At 29.9% G+C, this 20,732-nt stretch overlaps 2 protein-coding genes across 6 annotated transcripts; one reads left to right on the top strand and one right to left on the bottom strand.

Annotated features, from left to right (window-relative positions):
• Nucleotides 1–242: 242 nt before the first annotated feature.
• Naxd (NAD(P)HX dehydratase) lies at nucleotides 243–1,715 on the bottom strand. Its single transcript, XM_014423726.3, has one exon. The coding sequence runs from the start codon at nucleotides 1,537–1,539 to the stop codon at nucleotides 505–507; it is 1,035 nt and encodes a 344-aa protein (XP_014279212.1). The 5' UTR covers nucleotides 1,540–1,715; the 3' UTR covers nucleotides 243–504.
• On the top strand, nucleotides 1,268–18,665 carry ClpX (Caseinolytic protease chaperone subunit). Of its 5 annotated transcripts, none has more exons than XM_014423724.3 (14): nucleotides 1,776–1,981; nucleotides 2,189–2,334; nucleotides 2,434–2,682; nucleotides 3,368–3,513; nucleotides 5,663–5,840; nucleotides 6,008–6,217; nucleotides 8,669–8,833; nucleotides 9,863–9,963; nucleotides 10,080–10,235; nucleotides 10,589–10,753; nucleotides 12,093–12,314; nucleotides 12,702–12,879; nucleotides 14,759–14,801; nucleotides 18,292–18,665. In XM_014423724.3, exons 2-12 carry the CDS (start codon nucleotides 2,271–2,273, stop codon nucleotides 12,876–12,878), a joined length of 1,833 nt encoding a protein of 610 aa, XP_014279210.1. In that variant the 5' UTR covers nucleotides 1,776–1,981; nucleotides 2,189–2,270; the 3' UTR covers nucleotide 12,879; nucleotides 14,759–14,801; nucleotides 18,292–18,665. The 5 variants fall into 5 exon arrangements, with proteins under 5 accessions (XP_066902089.1, XP_014279210.1, XP_014279209.1 ...); XM_014423723.3 differs by lacking the exon at nucleotides 18,292–18,665 and adding an exon at nucleotides 14,943–17,954; XM_067045988.1 differs by lacking the exons at nucleotides 1,776–1,981; nucleotides 18,292–18,665 and adding an exon at nucleotides 1,268–1,406 and having other exon boundaries at nucleotides 14,759–17,954.
• The last annotated feature ends 2,067 nt before the right edge of the window (nucleotides 18,666–20,732 follow it).

Consider the following 20,732-nt stretch of genomic DNA (forward strand, 5'->3'; position numbering starts at 1 on the left):
GATTCTTTAAAAAGATAATTTTTCAGGTAAAAAAGAAGGTAAAATTACAAGAAACTTAATGGGTTTGTTGTTTGGCTTATAACACTAATAAATTTATTTAAGGACACAAATGGAATGATTTCAACTTGCACTAGCCCCTCAATTGGACCTCCTCCCCCTCCCCCTTAATAACTTACAGTTAATTATTAATAAAAGATATAGGAAAATATTCTATTTGCTACAAAGGATTAAAAAAAAGAATATTCATTTAAAATCTTCTTTATATAAAGTAATAAAAATTAAATTGATTCATATTAAAATTTAAGTCAACAATTAACAATTGATTGCTTAGCATATACTTCTAAATGTGACACATACAAAGGTCTTAACAAATATTTACAAATTTTCAATAAAAAAATATTAATAATATTATCATGTAACAATACACTTGTTCGGTTTCGAAGACTTTTTGTGAGTGTGGAATGAATAAAAATTAAATGTCCAATGATTTCCAGTAACAAAGCCTCATGTTTCATAGAACAACAATGAATATACTCGACTGAATTCGGAAATCATATCAGTAGTGAGCATTGTTCTGCCTTTTGATTGAAAAGCTGCTTTATTGCAAGCTCTAGTTAAACTACATGCACTATAACCAGCTAGCATATTATCTGTATACTTGTCCATTATTTGAGGAAGGTTATTTGATCTTCGAATAGCAACCCAAGACACAAAGGTGCTAAGAACACCAGACAACAAATCACCCTGTCCACCGCAACGCCTGAATGATCCTTCGGACTTACACTGAAGAATCTTATTTGTATTGCATATCATATCTATTTTACCTTTCAGAACAATGGTAACATTAACACCAATTTCTTTACACAATTCTTCAATGTAGACTTCTGGAGGTTTATTTTCACTACTATCAACATTTAGGACACTTTTCAGAAGGTTTTTAAACTCTACAACATTTGGTGTCAAATATACATCCCCAGGATAATCCTTTAAAATATCAGGACACTTTGACAAAAAAAATAGAGCATCAGCATCCAAAACAATTGGCCGAAAAGTTCCATTTTGACCTGGATTAGATTTTAATACAGAAATAAGATTTTGAATGACAGTGAATGTCTTCTCATCTCTACCCAATCCTGGGCCTATCAAAATTCCATGCAGTCTAATCAACCAAGGAGAAATTAGTTCTATGGCATCTTCAGAATCGAGATAAGGCAGAACCATCAGTTCAGGGCTATAAGATTTTATCACAGGAGCTGCACTTGAGGCACTAAAAACATAAACAAGATCGGCACCTGTTCTTAAGGCACTTATTCCAGCGTAATAAGGCGCACCAGTGAATTCTACAGAGCCACCGAAAACCCCAATCCTTCCTGACAAGCCTTTGTGAGAATTTTCATTCATGACTGGTAGGATTTTTCTACAGTTATCCAGTAATGAGTCCTGTGCTTCGTCCATTGAAAATAAGTGTCTGTTGTAGATATTGAAGCTAGTGGTAGTATATTTAGTTAAGAAGTTTCTAAAATAATGGGGAAACCGCATTAAAATTATAAGTTTGGGCTTATCATTAATTGGTAGTTATTTAGACGGTACAATAAATCAACACTCTTGATCTATCCAAACTTCATACTTTCTAAGATCGTTTTAAAAATAATAAAAAATAACAAATAAAATAAAAAATGCGGCTGATATTAGAATCGAAACGTAATAGGGAAACTGTTATCAGGTCGAGATGTAATCAGCTGATACCCCTACTGACACAGCTGAGCGATAGCTGGTTAGTTCTTCTAGTCCTCTCAGGTTAGTTGTGATTTGTGCGAACCTGTCCATTTAGTGTTTTATTATATCTTTGGATAAAATATCTAGTGTCTAGCTTTTCAACCTAATTTTTATTTATCGTTCACCTATTATTAACTCATCAAATGAAGATAAACGTCTAAATCAGCTGTGTGATGCATATGAGTAATCTCCAAATAACAATAATGTAAGGTTTAATAAAGTTTACGTTTTATTATATTATACCTTTGTCGATTTATTTCCCAATTGAAAAGTTCGAAATCACGTTTTGATAAAATGAAAAATATCTCTTCTAACCAATTTGTTACTTGACTCTCAGAAATGTTGAATCCTGTCTATCTGAATTATGATCCTTATTCAGTTATAAAATTCCTAATAAGAATTTGTTTTATAGGATTGGACTTAATCACTGAAATAATGTATTGATGCTCTTACCATACAACTTGGTTTATTTTTCCTAGCAGCTGACTCTTAAGATGACAACAGTGAGAAGTGGACTGGTTGCCCTAAAGTTGTTCAAGACTTCTAAACATTACAAGAGTAATATTGTCATCCTTATTAGTTATGAACTAATGGCTGTTAAAGTTGTTTTTTTATTTTTTTCTTATAACAATGTTATTAATTAATTGTGTATTTTAGATTTACTGTTTTATGAATTAAGACCTGAAAATTGGAGACATCTTGTAACAACTTCTGCAGCTTTTAAATCAGCTACTGGCGGTCCTGAACCTCCGACTAGTCATGGACCAACTAGTGGCAAAAGTCCAGATGGCATTACTGGAAGTTTCGGTGCTGGTAAGAAAGGAACTGGAACTGGAAAAGGAAAAGATGGACAGCTTTCTTGCCCGCGCTGTGGGGATCCTTGTACTTTTGTTGAAACATTTGTTTGTAAGTTTTGTTATATTTAAGGATTACTGTACTGTTATGTAATGATCTAATTACATAAACATGCTACTATTTATTGTTTATGTAATATTACATTACTTATACATTATATTTAGTCATGTATAGATAATTAATTGTAATATGAATCATTATATTTATTTAAATCTTGTGTACTAAAAGTGTACGATATAAGTTTATAAGTGTGGAAAAGTTTATATTATAGCAAGTTTATAACTTGCTAATTTATTAATTATTTTTTATCAAGAATGAGCTCAAGGATGTCTAGTTATTCCCTTTGTGTTAGATGATCTTGGTAATGACATTCTCCAGTAGTTGATTGCTAAATGTTCAAAAACTTGTTAGGTCAATGTTACGACCTTGGGCTACTCTGAGCTTGAGCAGATTTTTCTGTTATCCTTGAATCATGAACATATTATTGTGTTTTGTTTTGATAAATTTATTAAAATGCTTTCTATTGAACCAGTTTGCATTACTATTTCAGAAATTATGCCTCACTTGAAAACATAGAATTGATTTCTACACGTTATGTTGAGAATATAATAATACTTTATTCTCAAATTCTCAAGGAAGTTTTTTTTTTATCCTATTATCATTTGTGTTGAATAATTATTCTTATAATATTGATTAATGTATAATATTTATTCATGATAAATGTTTTTATTTTTAGCTTCAACTAGATTTGTTAAATGTGATAAATGTCATCACTTTTTCGTTGTGTTGTCTGAAATGGATGCCAAAAAAACTGTCAAAGAACATGCAAGAGAAGATGTTAAAGGTTCCTTTGTTCGAAAGCCACCTCCACCTCCGAAGAAGGTAATGAATATTTTAAAAAGTATTTATCTATATCCATGAAGAACTGTCGAGATATCTTTGCTCTTTGAAATTGCTTCTTCATTTCTACAAATGTTTTCGATCTATTTATAGCACTTGCTTGTAAACAAGGAGCAAAATAAGTTTGTTGGCTTTTTGCCAGTTTGATCATCTTTTTCTTAAACCTTCAACTAACCTGTATTTTTATATGATCAAGGTGAAGTATTTGTCCTGTATAAACAATAAATGTTGACAACCTTTTACAATTCCTGTTTCTTTATAAACATTTGGCCTTTGAATCGTCTTCATCTGGCTTATACAGTATATTGTTCTATATTATATTTTTTATCTATTAATAGTAACAATCTTTTAGAACACGAATCTTTATTAATTTGGGCTTGGTATCAATGACTATTACATCAAAATTATATTTATCAAATCAAATTCAATATTTATTCTTTGTTTAAAATTAATAAATTATTCATTATTTAAACATCATGCTTATAAATATTAACTAATTAGTACATGTAAAATAGGACGTATACATAAATAATAATTATAATAATGGATCTGTTAATAAAACTTAGTAGAAATATTTTGTTTATTATGAGATTGAAGAATCAGTCCCAGAAAGAGTCCTTAAAAATTCCTATGGTGGAAGGATTTTTTTAAGGAAAAGTAGGGGACAAATATGAGTGTTTTAATAAAATATTAGCTTTGATCGAAATGGTGCATGCTTCTTGAGTATTTTTTTTTTTACTCTGAATTCAGTAGAAACAAAAACAAGATGAAATAACCTCTTTATAAAAATTCAGGCTTTATAATAGATAAAAATACAAAGATGCACAGATTTCACTTCCTGAAATCTCAATAGTAAAATGTAATCATTTCTTGCTGCAACAATTCTTACCTACTTAGAGGCATGGTACCTTCGCTTTTTACATAGTGGCCATGCTGGAGTATCTTTAATTATGGTTTTAAAAAATGTTGAAACGAGCAGTATTAATTATTCTGGTCCAGTTTTTAGATACATTGCAATCCAAAGCTATTTTCTATGCAGACATAAGTACTCTATTTGTCAGAGTATAATACCCCAAGTAGGTTTTTGGCCGTATTATGACATTTAATTTTTACCCACTAAAAATGAAAAAATAATTTTATTCTAGGACAAATACTCCCTAAGAATGAATACATTGTTTACAAATTAAGGTTAGTTGTCTGGCAGACATTTAAAAGTTTCAGTGTACATGTTGAAATAACATTAAAACCTTAGGTTAAATTATAATTTATAATAGTAATCAATAATGGATGTATACATAGTTCACAATGATGCAGAGGTTTGGTTATGCAGTAGGTGAAGGAATATGTGTTGTTTAGAGGAAAGGATGCATGAGGATTGGCGAAGAGATTTCCAGAAGGATGTTGCAGTTATAATGAAGGATTTGTTATTGGAGGCAGTTTTATGGGAGGGCATATATAAATCAATTGGTTGGGATCTGGTTTTTAATGAATGAATGGATGATCATTGAGCGAGGAGATCAATGATATAGGTTGGTTTCTTAATATCAAAAACTTGGAATAGCAAACACCAAGGAGGTATTGCCTTTGGGAGTGTGGACATACCCACTTCAACTCGGTATACCAACACTTATAGTCTAATTTTCATAGATAAATACACCTGTTAATAGGCCAGGCACATACTTGGGAGCTCAAAGCAAAACAGATATAACAATTAGTCTGATTTTAATCTCTCCTCCCCTAATTTTCCTATATTTGTTATGTATAATTCTTACCTCTCATCAATAATACCCGTCATTCATCAAGTCATGATTAATTTATCATAATTATTTGAAATTACCCCTTTCTAGTTTTTTTAATGAAACATTTATTTAAGAATTAATATTGTTAAACTATATTTTATTAAATTTATTGCTTAATGTACTGGAAATTTATTATGTTTATTTATTTATTTTTCAAAATATAATGAAGTGAACTGTGACAAAAATATTAAACTTTGGTTTTATTATTTTAGTATATTGTAATATTTTTTTTTTACTGTTGATTTAATCAGATCATTTTATCATTACTGTAATTGTTTCAACCAGTCATTGAATTTAAACTATGCTTGGTCTTTGTTTATTTCATGTTTCAGATTTATGATTACTTGAACAAACATGTTGTTGGTCAAGAGCATGCTAAGAAAGTATTATCGGTCGCTGTGTACAATCATTACAAGAGAATTTACAATAACCTCCCCTCTCCATCGGTTCAGCAACGCCACGACATGGCAGTGATGGAACAGTCCCCTAATTATGCCTTCACACATAGAGGTATTAGTTTTAAGTAAAAAAATATTAGATAAATGCTTCATAGTTGTTGCTATTAGCCATAAAGATCAGCCTATAAATTTTTGCTTTGAAAATAATTTTGATGGAATGAACTGGAATTCAGTTTAGCTAGTCTAGCTAGCCCATTTTGGGGGTTCTCTTTATTGCAGATCTGCTGCACATAAATGGTCTTGGCATAGGTGTTGGTGGTCCTCCTAGCAGTGGCAGTGGATCTGGAATGGGGACAGGCTTCGTCGAACATGATCACACGAGGCACACACGGCAAGTCGCTAGCTTGGGATCAGAAGCTCTGGAATCACTTAGCCATGACACAAAACTTGAAAAGAGTAACATTCTCCTTCTGGGACCCACTGGTTCAGGTATGTTTTTCTAAATATTTATGTTATAAATTTTCATTCATGTTAATAAATTTATAAATAAATAAATTTAATATATAATTGAGTATAAAATCACATATTCTGTGAAGTTTTGCAGTTTTTATTTTAAAATCACAGCAAGTTATTTTTAAATAAATAGTGAGGAGTAGTTGAATTTGAAGGCTTTAATAATAATTTAGCCCATATAATTCTATTATTATAGGCCATATATAATTCTATTATTATAGGCCATATATAATTCTATTATTATAGGCCATATATAATTCTATTATTATAGGCCATATATAATTCTATTATTATTATAGGCCATATATAATTCTATTATTATCATTATTTCTCTTCATTATATACAGTTAAATTAATTGGTTCATACAAAGTATGTTCTCTTTAATTCTAGTTTTATTATTTTATTTTTGTTTATTAACTTTTTACACACAGTTGTCAATGATGATGGGACATTTGAAATATGAACTTCAAATCCTCTATCACGGGTATTATATTGACACAACTATTTTGTTTACTTGACTTCTGTGCCCAGATGGCAAAATGTTATTAGTCACTTAATAAAAAACACACAAAATAATTTTCACCCCACAGAATCTTATTTGTTGATCTTTTAAGGGTTGTCAAATTTCTTAAGTCATTTTCTTCTAATTTATGGGACAAGAAGAGTGGAAAATGCTAATAAGTTCAAAGCTACAGCAATGCATTTTGGAGAAAAATTATGCCATCTTGAACAGAAATAAAAGTAACATAGTGCCATCTGACCATACATTTCATTTGTATAAACAACTGATACAAATTTTTGTTTTAACTTGTTTTATATACAAATTAATTCAAACCCGATTCCTAAGGTAAAGAAGTTGTACTTGTTTAAAATGCATGGAATACACATGCATACGTGTTATCCATGTTCTGTAAAATGGCTGAAATCAGCAAATTTGGTATTTTATCATATTCATCTTTTTATTGAAATTGTCATTAATCAAAATTACTTCAATCATGTAAAATGTAATTAGAACAATACCAGGTAATCGAAATGTATAACAAGTTGTTGAGGTGGTTGTGTTAGATTAAATGGTGAGCTGATTATACCAGAGGGCCTCTACAATGTGTATTCATACTGGTTAGAAGATAAATGGACAAGATGAGTTTTAACTAGCTGTTAGTCCTCGAAGGATAGAAACTTCGCTCTGCAGAGTTTGAGCCTGTAGTAGCGAAGGAGATCAGTCAAAGGTACTCACGAAAGGAAGCAGGGATTGGGAAGGAGGAGAAATCCACAGAAGGCAGGAGTATATTTCCAAAAGATAGCACCTGAAAGTACTGATCCACTATGTATATTGTTCCTCACTGCCTCCCTAGGAGAGAAATTGGATTCACACCAATTTCTTCTTAGTCTAAGTCCAATTTTTGCTTAGTCTACTCTCTAGGCTATTAAACACCATTAATAGATGCTACATGTAAAATGTTCGCTTTTAATGGATCAAAAGATTCTATTTAATATTTATTGATTCTAATAATATATTTAAGAATATCACAACTATGTTATATTAGTTGTTAATTTGTACAATTAAAGTATTTACAAGAAATATACATTGCAATATATATGATGTTAGCCGGACAACTGTAGTAGTTCTCGTTGGGGTAGCTAGGAAGTGTTGCATCATTATGTAATAGTCAATTGGTAGCTTCAGTGGTAACCAACAGATAGTAGCATGGTCGCTGCAATGTTACAAGTTCTTCATCCAAAGAAATATTCCAGACCAGGTAAAGTACAAATTATGCTCTTTTGAATACTATTAGATTCGCCCTTTCAACAAAGCAGTACATTACTTGACATTCAATTGTAGTAACAATATCTTTTATTTAAGGTAAATTGTTTCTAATTTAGTGCTAGAGTCACTACAGTGCAAAGTGTTAAATAGTTATAAGTTTTATAAGATCGTTGATTGACTGTGTGTGATTAATGAAGGAAGATGGTCGAGTGTGATAAAAAAGGAACTCAAATTGTACAAAAACTATTTAATAAAATGCCAATGTTTTCCTCCACTTTGCAAGACTTTATCAGGACTAATAACTAGATAGAAAAAAATAAAAATATTGTAAACAGATAACAGTATAAGATCTCTTACACTCTTAGAACTAAAAATACTGTAAACAGGTTAAGAGTACATTTTCCGTTTTATACTCTTACCTGGTTTACAATATTTTTAGTTTTTTTGTATCTTGCTTGTAACCCTGATGAAGCCAAAATTTTTACAATCAACTTTTATATCTTTTTACTAGCTCTGGAAAGTAGAGCGAAACGTTGGTACTTAAATGGCACCATCTTCCTTTTTTTAGAAGTTTTTTAAAATAATCAACCCTCATTAGCTTTCCTCAATGTTATTAATACTTTGTTATTATAAAATAATATGTGAATTTTATTTTAAGGTAAAACATTATTGGCTCAAACGATCGCCCAGTGTTTAGACGTTCCATTTGCTATCTGTGATTGTACTACTCTGACTCAAGCAGGCTATGTTGGTGAAGATATTGAGAGTGTTATTTCAAAGCTGCTCCAAGATGCTAACTTTTCGGTTGATAGAGCTCAAACAGGTAAAATATGGTTTATAATGAGGTGAATATGGTTTAATGTTGTTTATTTTGATACTTAATTTTAATTTTTACCTCTCAAAATATGGTTTAATGTTGTGTATTTTGACACTTGATTTTATTTAATTTTTTTTATTATGAAATATTTTACAATCTCTACTCATGGGTAATCTTGCATAATATTCAGCTTTCACTAATACATATATGTACACTTTTTTTAAAATTACTGTTTATCATCCCCTCTTTCACCACAGAGTAGTGTGAAGAGCCTAATCCAATAACAGCTGTCCGTGTCTTCCAAAACCATTCCTTTTCTGTTAAATGCCTCCTTGACTACACCATCCCAAGTGTTTCTTGGTATTCCTCTTGACCAACTTCTATCAACTCTCATTTCATACATTATTTTTTTGGCCATTCTTTCCTCTTAAATTCTTTTTACATGGTGAAACTAGCATAGTCTATTTTCTTCTATTATATGTTTGCCGGTTTTACTCACATTGTGTTGAGTTGAACTTTACTAATATTCCTCAATAATTTTTTTTATTCATATCCGTGTGATAAAATAGGAGAAATCCAGAAATTTTTTCTAATCTCCTCATAAGTACATAGCTTTTGCTTTAACTGCTACTGTATTCTTCATTTCTAAAATTTGATATTTTATTTTGATAATATATTGAAATTGGTATTTATATCATATAGAGACAGGTAGTGTTAGTATCTGGACAATCACAATTAATTAAGTATCACAGCCTCACATTAGTTTATTAAAATTTGCTGACTATTATGCCAAGTCAATTCAACACCGTTAAAATAAACCTAATTTGTCACTGTAACATTTAATAATAATTCCTATCCTTCACACTAGTGTTGTGATTAGTTAATGACAGTAAAATATGAAAATTGTGATGATGGCTGAATTGGCCGAAACATTGGACTTGTAATATGTTTAAATAAAGAAAATTGAGACTGACTATTTGGTTAATTTTGTTATTATTAATTGACAGTTATAGTTTTTTTTTTCTTCAATTTCAGGAATAGTTTTTCTAGATGAAGTGGACAAAATAGGTGCAGTTCCTGGAATACATCAGTTGAGGGATGTTGGAGGTGAAGGAGTACAGCAGGGTATGCTCAAGGTACTTTTTAAAATATCATTGATCTCCGTATACTACTTAGTTTTAAAACTATTTTTTAGAAATGATTCTTATATTTTTCATATTTTTTTTAATTTAAGCATCTAAAATGATTTTAGATGCTTGAAGGAACCATTGTAAATGTAGCTGAAAGAAATTCACCTCGGAAATTGAGAGGAGAAACGGTTCAAGTCGATACTACTAATATCCTGTTTGTTGCTTCAGGAGCCTATAATGGTTTGGATCGATTTGTACGTCGCAGGAAAAATGAAAAGGTTGGTATTAATTATATTAAGACACTCAAGCTTCTCTATAAATAGCTAAGCTCATATATCAAATTTGTATCTTTAAAAAATTAATAAATAGAGACAAATAGATATATTTTTATCTCATTTAGTACAAAATCTAGAATCGAAAAATTTTCAGATAGGAAGTATTGGCAGCTCTCAATAGATTTATCTTTTATAGTAATCTATCTTTGCAATGACCATAGTTTATTTTTGTTTGATTCTCTGTGTTTTAAATAACATTATTTAAGGTAAAATAAATATTTATTTGTCTCATTCTTCTTATTCATATAGGTAGCATCGGTGAAGAACTCATGAAACTAAAATGTGAAATGTTTTAGGTACTCGGGTTTGGAATGCGAGGCGGCCCCCAAAATGGTCGTAGGGCAGCCTTATCAGCTGATATTGAGAATCAGGGAGACTCAGTCCATGAAGACAATAAGGAAAAGGATGAACTACTTAAGCAAGTTGAAGCGAGAGATCTAATTGATTTTGGCATGATACCAGTTAGTACAAGCTTTTTAAATATTAAAATCAATTACTTTATCTCAACATTTACCTATTATGAATTTTTTATTTTTAGGTTTTAGTATTTAATGTCTTGTTTCGGTATATTAAATCTCCTAAGTGGCCAATAAGCGAATTCTATATTTTACACATTTATATAATATTTGGTTTGCCTACTTTTATTGAGTTGATATCCACACATCTCTTTTTTTGTTTTATTTTAATATTTTCCTTTTAGCAGCGGTAGTAATCCTTTTAGCTTCCAATATAGCAAAGGGTCATTACAAATTATCACCACTGATATTGATCAGTTGCCAATTTTTTTTACTTCCCTCCACTGCCATCCTGATTGGATCACCTCTCTCATCACTGATGTCTTCCATGTGTTTCTGGCTCGCCCTTGCTTCTGAGCGCTCGGTGGGTTCCAGTCTAGAGCATGTTTCTCCAATCTACTTCCATTTCCTTTCCTTCCTCTACTGACCTGAGTTTAGTCCTGTGTCTTAATTCTTTATTGTAAATGATTTCAGCCCAGTAGATGCCAAGTATTCTTCTCAAGCATCTATTAACAAATACTTGGAGTTTTCCAATAGTTCTTTTAGTGACTTTCCAAGTTTCAGTTGCATAAAAGAGTACTGATTGGACATTTGTTTTAAAGAGGCGCATTTTTGTATCTTGTGTAATGCACTCAGTCTTCCAAACTTTGTACAACTGGACAAATGTTCTGTTTGCTTTGCGTAATCTGTTCTTTACATCCTCAACTGCTCCTCCATCTTCCGTCTTTTTTTAAAAAATATTTTATTTTATTTTAAATAAGCACTATATAATGTATAAAATGCAATATTACCTGATTTTTAACCATGACGACTATTATCATCACTCTAGTCCTTCAGAATGTATTAAAAAATATATCTTCTAAGAAATATGAGTTGACGAAAATGTTCAAATAATTGAAAGTTTCACAAAATTTATTTCAACTAATTTTGTATTAAAAAATTTTAATTATGAACTAAAATTTCCGATGGAACATCTTGACCGGGTTTTGATCCCAATGTTGAAATATTTAAAATCCTACTTGTCCCATCTCAATCTACCAACTTCTTGTTGTTAGAGTTTTGAATTCTCTAATGTTTTTAATCTTTTATCAAGTTTCAACTTTTATCAAAGTTGGGATCGTCCATTCTCCAATAAATTTCCTTTCTTCTCGTTTATCGAAATCCTTACATATCTATGTATTTATATAGGAATGAACCTACTCTATTTTTTAAACCAACGTATACAATACTGTAACTTACATCTTTTGCCATATTGCCTAAATTATTATTAATTTATTTTTTTTAGGAATTTGTTGGTCGTTTTCCTATTCTTGTACCATTCCATTCTTTGGACGAGAAGTTACTTGTGAGAATTCTAACCGAGCCTAAAAATGCTATCGTTAACCAGTATCAACTACTTTTTAACATGGATAAGGTTGATCTCACTTTTTCAGCTGGTGCTCTGCATGCAATTTCTGCCTTAGCTATGGAACGTAAAACAGGAGCTAGAGGACTTAGAGCCATAATGGTATTATTTATTTACATTTTTTGTATTATTATTAAAATTACTATCACTGAAATATTATTATTAAAAATTAAATAGGCTGAATACAGTTCAATTTTAGTTTAGCATCCTGTTAGGCATAATATGATGACTGCTGAGCTTGGGCACAATGTGTTCGATGGGTACAAATTAAAAAAAATAATGAACGCTTGATTAAGTTCATTTATACAATTACCAAGTAGTGAACATTGTCAGGATTATGTTAAAATAAGAAAAAATAAAATATTGGGAAAAAAATTGTTTGCTTAATTATAATATTGTTGTTTATTTTCTCTTAATCATGAGCAGTTTTTGTTATAATGTAATATAGTCATAAGCTCAATGTGTTTTCTAAATATTTTATATTTCTAGGAAACCTTGCTTCTGGAAACTATGTTCGAGATTCCAGGATCAGATATTGTTTCGGTTCATGTAACCGAAGAATGTGTTAAGGGCAAAGGTCAACCTGTTTATATTAGGGGAAAGGCTATCGGGTGCGATCATACCACTCCTCCCCCTCCTATGGAAATGAGAGCGGAGGCAAAATGAGGTAATATATATAATGTTTGTTTAGCGCTAATATCAACTTAGATTTGTTAAGCATCATTCGGCTAACTAAATATTCACAAAATATAACATTTGTGAATTTTTCCAAATTTCGGTACTATTTGTTTTTATTTTAAACAAATAATTATTTCAATACAAATTTAATTTTAAAAAAAAACTAGTAAAAAGATTTTTTATAATTATTATTTCCTATAATTAATCAATGGTATCTTTATTTATTATTTACATATTAGATCAACCAATTATATTATCAAATATTCCTGATTGGTCAGGGTCATGTTTAAATAATACAAAGCAAGAAATTAAGACCAGAATAATGCGAATCTGTATTTATTAATTTCTTCTATTAACTGGAAGCAGAATACCTATATTGCTATATGTTGACATATAGATCCTTTTCTCAATATTTGTATCATTAGTCAATTCCAAAATCATTTTTGGTAATATTGACTCGTGATACATATCCTATGTGTTTTTTTTTTTTTAAAGAGATATAATAATTTATTTTTATTAAGCAGTATTTTGAATTTAAAATATCTTATGTTCTTAATTTTTTTTTTGTAAGTACGTAAATATTGTTTCTATATTTAAAAAAAAAAAATTTAGTGATCACCATGTAATATTTTATTTTACATTCCCGAAGTAATAAAAAAAAAAAGATATTTTTAAAATAGAGTTGCAGAGAAATCAAAATAAAATATCACATATAATATAACTTCAAGTCAAGTTATAAAACTCAGACACTCAACCCCTACATTCATGTTTTACGTGAAACCAAGTTTCAGATAAAAACAAAACCCCACTACACAAAAAAGTTTTTAGTGATCACTGTATACTATTTTATTTTACACATAATGTGGAATAATAAAAATGGGTCATAAAAAAATTGAGTTTAACTGAAGAAGAATACATGTAAATTACAATTATACAATTTGATCAACGAGTAGTACAATTAAATGAACAGTTGTGTAATTTGTAAAATTAGGCTTGGTCCGCCGTTAGGTGGACTGAGGGTGCCTCCTAGTTTTGATGAAAAAAAAAATATTATTTTTTTTGCAACTAAATACTCTTATGAATTATGTACATGCCCATGTAGTACATGAGCCATGTACAGAAAGTACGAGTACTCAATTTTTAATCAAAAATTATTTTCCCCTTTTTTATGTAGGTTGTAAGTCGTGGCAATATTGTTGATGCATGCCCTCCTCAAAGAACTACCTCGCTATCTCCTTCATTTTTTTAATACCTCTTGTTTCACCTCCTCATCGGTTAGGAATTTTTTTTCAGCTATATGAGTCTTAAAAATCCGAAGAGGGTAGAGGAGTAAGCATGGTGGTTCAAGATGCCCGATCTAAACAAGTTCAAAAGTGCTTCGGCGGATTGGCCGTGTTGTGTAACATCGCACTCCCTTCTTTAACATTCCCCTCCATTTGTACATTTTTTTATTAAGGAAACAACTCCTCCATAATGATTAGGCAAAATGTTTTTTTTCTCTAAACTTGTTGGATTACCAAATGTGTCAGATTTACGAATGTTAAACTACCAAGATTTTACTGTATTGTATAATTTTCTAGAATTTTCAGGTAATTGATCCAGGATAAATAAAACTACTAAAACAAATTCCATATTTTCATAATACACAGGTTTATGAAAAAAACAAGAAAGTTGTGGTAAAAGTTTAATGCATAATGAATTACTTAAAACTGCTGATTATTAGGAAGCTAATATATTTTATCTATCTTATATGTATTACATTAATAATATGTTTCAGACATTCTTTGCCAAACATCTTTTACAAAAGATTTTTTAAAAGAACTTTTATTGGTTATTACTAGCCTTAATCCTATAATTTTGTATTACAGGCATTAGGAGAAAACGTTACAGGAAGACCCCAAGTTAATATCCGTGAGTTAAATACACAATATAACCAATACTATGATTGCCGTCATGGTTAGAACAAAAAAAAAACCTAATAAAAAGCACTACATTTTAATTATTTGTTGTTAATCTGGTTTCGGTTCGTTACTAGGAGGTTTGTTCTTGCAGGTCTATGAAAAGTAAATTTTGGACCTACTCTTATCTTCTTTATGAAGGATAAGTCGTAATCAACTATTGAGGCTGATTATTAGCGAGAAAACCAGAAACATGTACAAATGTCTAGAAGATATCACTGCCAAGATTTTTTTGTTTGTTTTTTAAATTGAAAAGAAATGTAATGATGTCTTTTAAACTTTTATTGCTCATTAAGAAAATGTTAGTGATGAAGGTTCGCTTAAGTTTTTGGCCTATAAGTATGAAAAAAAAGGTAAAAACTAACTGATTCCTTAATAATTAGATGACATAAAATTTTCTATGAATCGTGAAATACATTTGCTAATGTTGATTATTATTAATTACATTCAATTTGCCCAAGTTTCTTAATTAATAAAAATTATATTATCTTTTATTACAATTTGAACTTGAACTTCATATCAAATTTGAAGTCAAAACAAACCAAAATCTAATTAATCGTCTAAAAAATAAATATTGAAAAATATTTATAATCTGTATTTATTTTTTTTTTTGTCTTGCTTATACACCTTTAGTTTGCCATAGTTTAAAACTGAAAGTATCATAGTTGGATTTATCTTCTCTCAATAATATAAAAAAAATCTTTCTCTTACTTAAAAATGTTAGTAATTGTTGAATTATTTGTATATATTTATATGATTTTTATATACGAGAGATTTTTCATTGCTCTGTCATAGGGAATCGGCAATCAAACAGAGCAGAGGCAAAGCCTCATGTTTAAAAAATAAAAATAAAAAATATGAATTTCTGCAAAATAAAATTTTGATGAAGCTTCAGTTTTTTGTTATAAATCTATTATTATTGGATGTAATTTAGTTGTTAAGTTGATATATTTTTAATAGTTGTTAGGAATCATTAGTTTTATGTTCGATTCAGATTTAAAAAAATTAAGATTTGTTCTGTTTCGTGAACAAAAATTTATATTCAGTTATTCTTCAAATTATTATTTTTTTAAATAAATTATTTATTTAAAAAATATTAACCAACTAAAACAAATGATGGAAATAAAGTTTTTTATTAAAAATAAAGTTATTAAAAAATTAATGCTTTTGAGACATATCGTTGGCTGAGCTGTGATACCTTGTACGTCCAAAATAAAAACTATAACATTTAAAAGAATTATGAAGTAATGCTTCATTCTAGAGGCATCTTGAAAGAATCCTCTTAGTCAGAAAATATTGTATAGGTATCCTATGCATTGTAACAAGATGTTTTTTATTAAATTTTAATTAAAAAATTATATTGTTGATTTTTTTTGACTTGTGAGGTATCTTAGCTCAAGCAATGAAGTATATATATATATATTTTTTTTTTTTGCTTAAAGTTAGTTATACAATCTATAGTTTCACTCTTTAATTGTTTACAATTTTTTTTCATCGGCTAGATTTTCTATTTTATCTAGAATAAAAAATCAATGAGTACATTGAAAGCCTGTTAAAATACATTTATATGTATTTTAGAACAAATTTAGGCTTTAGTTTCATATTTGCAATTGCCATAGAATTAAGGGGATTTGCATTAAATATAAGATCTCTTTTTTTTCATTTTTTTTTTTTTTTGCCAATTATACACATCCTTCTATTCACACCAAACCTGTACCTTGTACATTTCTTTTATGTGAATGCAAATTGTCGTGAGTCTCATTAGACCTGTGCCAAAGAAAACGAATTACGGACCCTATTATCTATTACAGTCCAATCTTGATAATTTGGTCTGACAAGTCGTTGAATTATCAAATATTCCAGACTGTTTAAGGTCCCATTTAAACAATGCAAAATTAAGGTACAAATAATGTGAAGGTAGCTGTATTTTATTAATAGTTCTGTATTAAGAAAATATAATAACCGGTGTAGAGGTGTCCTGGTAATCCATAAACACGTGACTGAAAAAAACATCTCTTCCGCTTTATAACTTCCTTTACTTACTATAACCGGCAAAAATATTCTTCCTTTATATGTCACAAGCTTTTAGCAAATGATGGATTATCGATATTGTGCTCTGTTATGGAAAAACGAGATGATGGGAACAAGGCAGCTCATGAAAAATTTATTTTATTTTTAGCATACTTTTTTTTTTTAAATGTTTGTACAAAAAACCTTTACGCATTTTCTAAATTTTACATTGCTTTATTGGTATTAATGGAATCAAAATGAAAATATGCATTCTTCCAGATAGTTAAAATATTTTTAAAAAATCATACGGTATGTATTGAATTTATTTTTTCTCATTTCAACTCCCTGAAAGAACACAGATATACATTCTGAATGCTTCTATAACAATAACTGTTTTTCCTCTGACCCTTAATATGTCTACAAATGTATAAGACATTAAATGAAAATATATATGAAAATTTTAGTTTTAACTTTTATTTATATTCATAGCGATAAAGATAAAATTAATATATTTTGTTGTAAGTTCATAAAAATATTATATTGGTATAATTAGTGTTCTATCCTTGATTAGTGATTGTTTTTTTTAACTAATATATTACCTGTTGGGAATCACGGTGATGAAACTACGGAAAACTTGTTTTCAATTTGACATTAGAATGACTTGCTTTTATGTTTATTAGTGGTAAAGATTATTTCAGCCAAATGCCTGTAGAATGCAACATATACCATGAAAGAGAATAAAATTAATGTTTATTCAAGAATAGGAATAGTGGTTGCTTGCCAGTTCCGATTCATCTAGTAATGTTTTGTTAACAGGCTAAAAATTAAAGAAAAAAAAAATAACCAGGTTAGTTTCTGTAATTTGATTTAATTAATAGTTTTGTATAAGTGCGAAATGCTCTTTTTTTTCTTCTGGCATTTCAGACATCTCTCTATGATTTTCAACAGGCAATATCCTAATGATTTTTGTTTATAAATAAATAATAGCTGATTTAAAAAAAAAAAATTGTTACTCTCTACCCGTTTCTTTTTACCTTCACTATGTTATTTAATGCTACGTGGTCCCACCAACTCTATATTTTTAGAGTTTTAACAAAATTAGATTTTATTAATATAATAATAAAAAAAGAATATATAAAGTGAAGAAATACATGGATTCCCTCCATTCCAGTACGTTAATAGAATGCAACCTGGATAAGTGAGGGAGCTTACAATTTGTTCATGTAAGCTCATTTATATTGTTCTTTGATATGTAATCTTACAGCTAAGTAGATTTATATATTTTTTAAAGAGAGACTTCTCTAACCTGTAAGTGAATGGAAGGAGTTGTGTATATGGTTTTAGTTCCGCAATAATAATTTTTAATTAGAACTTTAGTAGTATAATATGTTTATTTTAATTTATAAAAAAAAATGTTTAAAACATTTTTCTAGATTCTACTTCGTATGAATGAGGTGATTTTGATATTTATGAATGAAAACTAAAGCGGCTTCATCTAACCTTGATACATTTAGATATCATGTGTATAATAAATGTACATATGTAATTAGGTGTACTTTTAGAAGACTTCCTTTTTTTTTTTTTTTTTTGAAAATTGTCAATAACTATTAGAATCAGGTTCCTGTTTATAAGTGAATGTGATTTTATAATATAGATTAGCTATTTACATATTTTTTTATTATCAGATTTAAATAAATCAGGAATAAATTTAGGCTGATTTGATAGTTTATAAAAAAAATTTATTAAAAATGATTGTGATCTTTGAATTGTTAAATAAGGGTACTTTTAAATATATGAAACAAAATGACATTGTGTTTTACTTAATCCTTACTTTTGATGACTTATTTTTTTTATTGTTAACTTTAGTTAATTCTTAAAAGTATATCAAAACCAACTTAAAATTTTATTTTTTTTAAGCATCAATTTTCTTAGTCATTTAAGCTCGTACTTGATGATGTGTAACCGTAATTTAGTTTAATGATCAATATGGTTTATGCAGCTTTGTAAATACTTGTATATTAACATGGCTTCATAAAACATATATAAACACATACTTACAAATTAGTAATGATATTTTGCAAATATGGAATCTATTCTGGCTGGTTAAAATGTGTTATGGTGGTTGAAGGAAAATGTTTCTGGTAAATAAAAATTGTGTGTATGAATAGAATATAGAGGACATTATGGTGGGGTTAAGTCAGCAGAAGTAGCCATTCTCACCCAGTTCTTGATGAGTAAGACCTGAAGTGTCCACTGCAAGCCATATTAATGAGGTGTAAATAGTTGACCTTAGATTAATATGAGGAGATGGTTGGGGGGTGCAGTCAGTAAAAATACATAAATAAACAAAACTTATTTATTTGTGCCTAATAAAAAAGCGATATTAAAAAAATAATATTAAGGTTTTTCTTTTCTATGCCACAGGAAGTACACTATTATGCCTTTTTTCCCTCTTGAAGCCCAATACAAGTTTACTTTTGCCCACAGTTGGTCCGCTTTCTGCTGAAGATCTTCCAGATCAATACACGTCAAAAGGTTCTCCATCCATGTCTCCCATGTTGCATAGAGGACATTTCAGTGAATCTCCGATGCCTATTCAATAGAAGTGTTTTTGGAGCAGATCATATCCTGTTACTAGGCAAAAACAAGACACTCACTCAGCTCTGCTAAGATTGCCAGGGATTCGTTTATGCTTAGCAGTATGCTCTTCTGCTTCTTTCATTCCTTGCAATAAGAACTTATAATTGATTTCACTGTTCTGTTGGAGAGTGGTCAAATAGGCTGGTTCTCCGCACAACCAAGCTTAGCCAACTTATATATACCAACATGGCCTGGTATCCTCTGCAGAGCTATAATCCTTCCTCTTTTCTTTATAATAGCAGCTATTTTTCTGCACTTTTCTTCAGTGGGTGACTCTGAGATACCTGGTGTAGATAATTTTTGTATTACGGCTTGGGAGTTTCTGACGATTACAGTGTGTTATTACTCTCAATAGTGGCTTCTATCTCCAAGCAAATTTCTGCATCATAATGGTCACATCCAGCTCAAATGGGAAATAACAGTTGAAAGTCGCTTAAGTATACACAAGCTCTAGCTCCCTTGTTAATACTGGACACAGACCCATCGGTATGAATGTGCAGCCATTGCTTTAAGTCATGTTCAGGACTATATTTATTGATCCGACCACATGCCAGTTTGAGTCACTCATAGACTTCAGCAAAATTGTGCTTTGGCATGTAGGAGATGCTTATATTCTGCCTTTTCCAGTTGGGAGGTCTATCTGATGAACCATTTCCTCTGCTTTCGAAAGGAAAGTGCGATGGGACTTCAGTTGTTTGTTCCCTTTATCATAAACCAACCAGTGATCCTCTCATCCCATAAGCTTTTCATATAGACACAGAGCAGATTTCTCTCTCTTATCCTGTAGTGGCTCAAGGCCTGCTTGGCGTTCCATAGCTGTGATGGAAGTCAATTTCACTCTGCCAGTGATAATGCATTAGGCTTGATTTTGAACTCGGTCTAACTTTCCTAACGCTGCTTAGGAGGTTATTAAAAGTTCAGCACCATACCCCAGGTTTGGCTGTACATATGATTTGTATGCTGTACAAAACACATCCTGGGATGTTCCCCATTTAGTTTGAAATGGTATGTAACTAGTATCAAGTAAATAAAAAAGTATATTAAAAAAAAAATTGTTTGAAGTGGGAAAAATGAAGAATGGAGTCGGTCCAAAAGACAAGAAATGGGACTGGAAGGCCAAAATAAGTTTAACAACTCTAAATTTAAAGGATAAAGTTTTGAAAGGTCCTTAAATTCAAGTTTCTACATGTCTGGATTAATTTATTTATATAAGAAATTGTTTCCTTAGAAAAGC

Source organism: Halyomorpha halys, unplaced genomic scaffold (genome assembly GCF_000696795.3).
Source record: "Halyomorpha halys isolate HHAL.00 unplaced genomic scaffold, Hhal_1.1 Scaffold436.1, whole genome shotgun sequence".
Lineage (NCBI taxonomy): Eukaryota > Metazoa > Arthropoda > Insecta > Hemiptera > Pentatomidae > Halyomorpha > Halyomorpha halys.